At 42.8% G+C, this 6,000-nt stretch overlaps 2 protein-coding genes and 1 long non-coding RNA gene across 3 annotated transcripts in view; all 3 read right to left on the minus strand.

Annotated features, from left to right (window-relative positions):
* Nucleotides 1–6,000, minus strand: part of LOC138973874 (uncharacterized) — a gene marked incomplete in the record, with an annotated part of 89,085 nt that overhangs the window by 56,552 nt on the left and 26,533 nt on the right.
* LOC138973876 (uncharacterized) overlaps nt 1,594–6,000 on the minus strand; it is a 40,367-nt gene continuing 35,960 nt past the window's right edge. Inside the window, exons 3-6 of the mRNA XM_070346573.1 lie at nt 4,210–4,260; nt 3,642–3,827; nt 2,891–3,306; nt 1,594–2,287 (exon numbers count right to left, since the gene is read on the minus strand). Of these exons, the coding sequence (XP_070202674.1) occupies nt 2,162–2,287; nt 2,891–3,283 (519 nt within the window). The 5' untranslated portion in view covers nt 3,284–3,306; nt 3,642–3,827; nt 4,210–4,260 and the 3' untranslated portion in view covers nt 1,594–2,161. The remainder of the gene's footprint in view (nt 2,288–2,890; nt 3,307–3,641; nt 3,828–4,209; nt 4,261–6,000) is intronic.
* The window catches only part of LOC138972386 (uncharacterized), a 3,840-nt gene continuing 3,713 nt past the window's right edge, over nt 5,874–6,000 (minus strand). Inside the window, exon 4 of the long non-coding RNA XR_011457590.1 lies at nt 5,874–5,916. This is a non-coding gene — a long non-coding RNA (uncharacterized lncRNA). The remainder of the gene's footprint in view (nt 5,917–6,000) is intronic.

The following is a 6,000-nucleotide window of genomic DNA, read 5'->3' on the forward strand; positions in this document are numbered from 1 at the left end:
TAATTATACAAAAACTATCAAAGTCTTCAAAAAGCAAACACTTAACTCACCCAACGGCTTATGAAACACGGCTCTTTTACACACGTCCGTCTACGACCAAATACTGGTGTGATCTGCCACGACCAGGTAAAAGGACAACACCTCAACAACTCCACGTAAAGAAAACCGTATAACACGTGAATAACAAAAGCACGAGGAAACCAACCCGCCTGTAACTCACGCTCACAACACCAACATTAGTTAGTTGGTTGTTGCTTTTTTGGTCCAGCGGACCATATAGGCCAAATCAGGAAGTTTAACATTACACATATTTAAATTAAACCATTTTTACTAAACAAAATTAGGAACGTCACCCGAAGGGAACATAAAAGCTAAATCGAAACCCTAGGTGTCAAGGATTTTGAAAATTCAAATCTTAAAATAGAGGCCAGACTCCTTTAAAAATCCAAAGAGAGCTGCAGAGCTGACCTCCGTACAAAAATATGTTTCAAGCTAGAGGTGTCAATGCACTTTCTGCACGCGAAAAAAATACAGGTAACAGGGGTTTTCAAGCTCCTTGACAGAGTATCACATACTATGTACAGCCTTTTTCTTTCCCGGACTGTGACAATGGGCAGGCCATGCGGTTGAGTAGTCTGCCCTTGGACCGTTATGTGTCGCTTTATGCAAGGTTGGTTATTTTTGTTAATCGTCTGTTCAGCTTTATGCAAGGTTGGCTATTTTTGTTAATCGTCTGTTCAGCTTTATGCAAGGTTGGCTATTTTTGTTAATCGTCTGTTCAGCTTTATGCAAGGTTGGCTATTTTTGTTAATCGTCTGTTCAGTTTTATGCAAGGTTGGTTATTTTTGTTAATCGTCTGTTCAGCTTTATGCAAGGTTGGCTATTTTTGTTAATCGTATGTTCAGCTTTATGCAAGGTTGGTTATGTTTGTTAATGGTGGTGGACTTTCGCAGGAAAAAAGGCCCTGTGGCTCCACTGATCATCAACGGCGATCCCATCTAGATGGTGGACTTTTTCAAGTTCTTGGGCACCCCCATCTCCAACGACCTGTGCTGGGATGATAACGTTGACGCCATCGTCAAGCGAGCGCGGCAACGCCTCTACTTCTTGCGCCAGCTCAAGAAGTTCCGCCTCAGCCAGGTCATCCTGGTCCAGGTCTACAGGGCCGTGGTGGAGAGCATCTTGACATTCTCCATCACAGTGTGGTACGGCAACACCTCCCAGCTGCTCAAGAACAAGCTGGAGCGTGTTGTGCGCACTGCTAGTAGGATCGTCGGCTGTGAGCTGCCCTCCCTAGCATCCCTCCATGCCAAGCGCATGCTGTCCAGAGCCCAGAAAATTGTGGCTGACGAGTCCCACCCTGGCCATCCCCTCTTCGAGCGCCTGCCCTCAGGTCGTCGATTCCGATCCCTAGGGGCACGCACTCGACGTCTCCAGACCTCTTTCTTCCCCCAAGCTGTTTCCTCCCCATCCCTCAGTTGGGCAGCTTCGCAGTCGGTGATTCTGCTGGCGGTGAGCTCACCACATCCTGTGACTCAGTGTTAGGTAGTGGTGGTGGTGGTGGTGGTGGTGGGGAGGGGGGGTCGAGTGGGACTTTGATGTGTGATTCCTGATTTCCAAATGTTCAACATTTTCTTTAGCTGCATTATTTTAGTTATTCATGAGTGGGTGGGTGGAGGGGATGGGCTAGTTCTAACCATGCATTAGATTATAAAATTGTATTCTGTGTAGACCCTTCCACCAGCATCTTAGACCACTCTTTGTACATTTTCTTTTAATAGATGATTGTCATTTGTTTTACCTCATGTCTGCCCTGCGTGTGATGGTGTGATCGTGACTGCTGTAGTGTGGGCGCGTGTGTGTTGGTGTGTATGTCAGTGTATGTGTGGGCGTGTGTGTGTGTCAGTGTGTGTGTGGGTGTGTGTGTGTGCGTGATTTTACCAACACTACGCGAAATTCCTTGTGCTTTAAATGTTTTTTAATGTCACTTGGCTCAATAAATACTGTATTCTGTATTCTGTATTCTGTAATCGTCTGTTCAGCTTTATGCAAGGTTGGTTATTTTTGTTAATCGTCTGTTCAGCTTTATGCAAGGAAGACACAGAAGTATGTCACTGCAGTGAACTAATGGGAAATTATATTTGCTCAGGAAAATCCCAGCTTAGTTATGACCAATATGGCTGTAATGTGAATCAAGGTCCGCTTGGTCCTGTGTGTGTGGAGACCCCCTGGTGTGACTCAGTGTGTGGTACTCGTCATCGTCTGCTGTGCTGCGCTGTGTGACATCCTGTTTGGAATATAATAGTGAGCATTATCGCATTTATAACAGATCACATGACAAAAACAGCTGTTGTCATTGGTCAACTTGGAACCAATTGATATCGCGCAGGAAGCAGTTTTTCAATCGTAATTTTGAAGAAAAATATCTCACCTGAAGGAAGTTCCCTTAATTTTTAAAAGCACCAATTTCTAAAAGGAAAGTAATTGCATCAGAAAAATTAAGCTGTGCAATCTCGCCTTGATCTGATATAATTTCACTTTTCTCGACATTCGGACAGATGAATGTGAATATCACAGTCAAAAATCTAACGATGATTAATATTGTTTATACCACAAGCAGCTTGATGACTGTAACGATTGTGTGTAGTTCAAACGCGTTGAAATAAGCGATGTGGGTGCCGAGTGTGCGAGCAAATTGGTTCAGTGAAGAATTGCCCACATCCTGTTAGCTTAGAATCAACACTTGAACTGCTTTTGGGGTGGTCTTTTTGTCATTTGCTCCCGTTTAGAGTTATCGTTAAGGTTATGTTCAATTCAGTTAGTGTATGAGCCTTCTTCTTCTTGCTTATTCCATAAATCATGGTGTGTACTATTATAAAGGAAAACATACCTTATTAGATGATGGTTTCGCTGACGTCTTAGGCTTGACGGCTGGCTTTGGTTTCTGCACCTGCGCATAGGCTGGTCCTTCCGTTTCCGGTTCAGCGACCTTGACCTTCTTAGCGGACTTGTTGACTTGAGCGTACACGTCAGCACCAGCATTGCTATTGGCAGCATCGGAGAGGCCAGAAGCGACATTCTTTGCGGCTTTGTTTCGAGATGAACTCTTGTCGACAACAGCATACTCGTCGCTGCCTTCAGACGTGTGAGCAGGGGAGAAGGCATTGGTGTTTACTGACGATGCAGGGCCTTTCTGTGCTCTGGGTGAAATCTGTAGAGCGATGGTGGAGGGCTTGTGGTCAGTGGTGTGTGTGTCGTCTGGGTCTTGGCGTGTGACGTACATTGGGTTGACGTGCTCTTCAAGGTCTGAGGAAGATAAAGCAAACAGGACAACGTCAGCAGGACGTTAATTCCTACAACGTCAGCAGGACGTTAATTCCTACAACGTCAGCAGGACGTTAATTCCTACAACGTCAGCAGGACGTTCTCACAATGTCTTTGAGTTGAATATTTTGTTGTTGTAATTGTAATGTAACCGCCCAAGCGATCAACTAAACATTGACATTACCGTCCCTACCCACCCACACTCCAACCAGCACCACCCATATATAAAGATTACAACAAACATGATGTTGGAATTGTGTGGAGAACACAGCCAATAGAAATTGATTATACAGACACACAGTGTGCAAACCGCTCACCGTCGTTATCTGTTGCAGTGTCATTGCGAGACCAAAGCGCGCTTCCGGCAGGCTTCTGTTTTCTCTTTCTCCTTACGCAAACCACAACGAAGACGACCACGACGATGATGACGACAGTAGCCACGATGCCACCAACAATCGCTCCTATGGTCAGCGCTTTCTCTTCCTGTGTTCTAGGCGAAGTATCTGAGGAAAAAGTATTGTCTGCTCAGGGTCATAATGTTTAGTGCCAATTTATGAAACTCTATGAATAAAATGTAGGTACTGTTCGAACAAGATCCGTTCGCAGTATCAGAAATTATCGAATAATTATTTTTAACATCATTTTTGACGGAAAAATAACTCCACAACACCACGCAGAATGACCACTAACAATAGTCAAAATGTTACAGATGACATGCAGAGAAAGTACAACAAATATCATCACAGACAGAGGCAGAAGTGTCTCTCTTACTTGGTTTTTCATCCCATTCGCCCGCTAAGTATTTAATCTTTAATTCTCATAAAGGTAATTGCATACGGTTACATAATGTCAAATAACCAATACAGAAAACCAGACAATACGTACAGTCGACGCTGTCTTTGATAGTCGGCAGAGGAACGCCAGGACTGCTTGTAGCTGAAACAGTCAATGTCATTGTTATACCTTTATTCATAACATTTTTGTATCGGTTGAGGTTACACATTGAGTCTCATTTGATTTAAAAATGTTCACCGACAGTTCGTGGATCATGAATAATGCGAGCTTCAATGAGTAGTCCTCTCACGCCGTGACTGCGCCTCATGCACTATTTAGGGTGGTTTCTATGTGAATATTTTCTCGTTGGTAGGGGAATTCAATACATACAGATCGCTTCTATACAAACTAGGTAGATACCTTTCATTACAGATCTGTTTGGTGAGGCCATTTATTCGAAAATCGGTTTTTGTTTGTTTATTTACAGACCTGATTGTCTGTTTGTTAAGTTGTTAAAGCAATTTTAATGTAACATTTTTGTATCTGTTGTAATAAGTAGATTTAAATATATTCACCGAAAATTCGCGGACTATGAATAATGCGAGCTTCAGCGAGTAGTCTTCATACGCTGTGACTGCATCCTATGAATTATCAGGGATTCAGGATGGTTTCTAGGTGAATATGTTCTTGTTGGCAGGGGAATACGATAAATACAGATCGCTTCTAGTTTAAAGATGAACAGATGCATGGTGATTGAAAGAGGCAGCAGTTCACGCTTACTCGGCATTACATCCTCTCTTCCCACCAAGTATTTCATCGTTACTTCAGATAAACCGTGTTTACAAGTGATTTAGACTAAATTGGTTTTTGGGTATTGTATGCCTCAACATAATTATGTATTGGCATTGTGTATTCGTATCTAACTATTGTAAAGCGCGGAAAGCAGAGAATTAAATTGTGATTCACGCTATATAAGTGTTCATTACTCTTGTAACCAATCCCAAAAGTCCAAACAATACGTAAAAACGACATTATTAGTCGGGGTCGAAACATCAGGACTGCTTGTAGCTGGAAAAAAGATGCCATTGTTACACGAATAGAGTTACGTATCTTTTATATTACTTTACAACCCCAGCCCAGCCATCTAAAACATTATCAGGTAACTCCAAGAAGTACTTCCCATTTCTAAAATAGATGTAACGCATTCTCCTTACTCCGTCTTTATATTTCAGACAGTTGCATGTTACTTCGTGGACTGGTGAGTGAGTGCTTGTTTTTGGCTCACGTAAGTGTAGCCTATGCGATCGTAACTTTGTCTGTCTGTGCGTGCGTGTGTGTGTGTGTGTGCGTGTGTGTGTGTGTGTGTGCGTGTGTATGTCTGTGGTAGAAACTTTTACATTTCGTCATTTGAAGACGTCACATTATGGCGTAAGAGGGTTAGACGTCACGCGAAGGAATTATTGAAAGTCTCAGTCATTGTTATTTTGAGCGGGCCGAGACTAGTTGGCAGTCCTGTCCCTGTAAGTAGGCTACATGCAGACAGACAGATCTAGTGTCTCTCTTTCTTGCACAGTGTCACCTATGCTTACTGTGTGTGTGTGTGTGTGTATGTGTGACGGAGTGATTGAGTTTGTGTTACTGTTTGTCTATTTCTTACGTGAGCCTTGAAGGCTTCGCCTCTTGTTCTCTGTTTTCTTACCGACCTCATCATCTGTTTGTTTAGTTGTTTTACAACTGTTTGACATAACATGACTTAGAAAAAAAGAATAACATACGAACCTGGTGTCGTACCAGGCGTTGGTTTTGGGATGATAATGTCTGATTGATAGAAAGAAACAACAACACAAATAAACAAAACGTCGCGTTAAGCGATATCAAATCATTAAGTCAATCTGACAAGAT

This window comes from Littorina saxatilis, linkage group LG8 (genome assembly GCF_037325665.1).
Source record: "Littorina saxatilis isolate snail1 linkage group LG8, US_GU_Lsax_2.0, whole genome shotgun sequence".
Classification (NCBI taxonomy): domain Eukaryota; kingdom Metazoa; phylum Mollusca; class Gastropoda; order Littorinimorpha; family Littorinidae; genus Littorina; species Littorina saxatilis.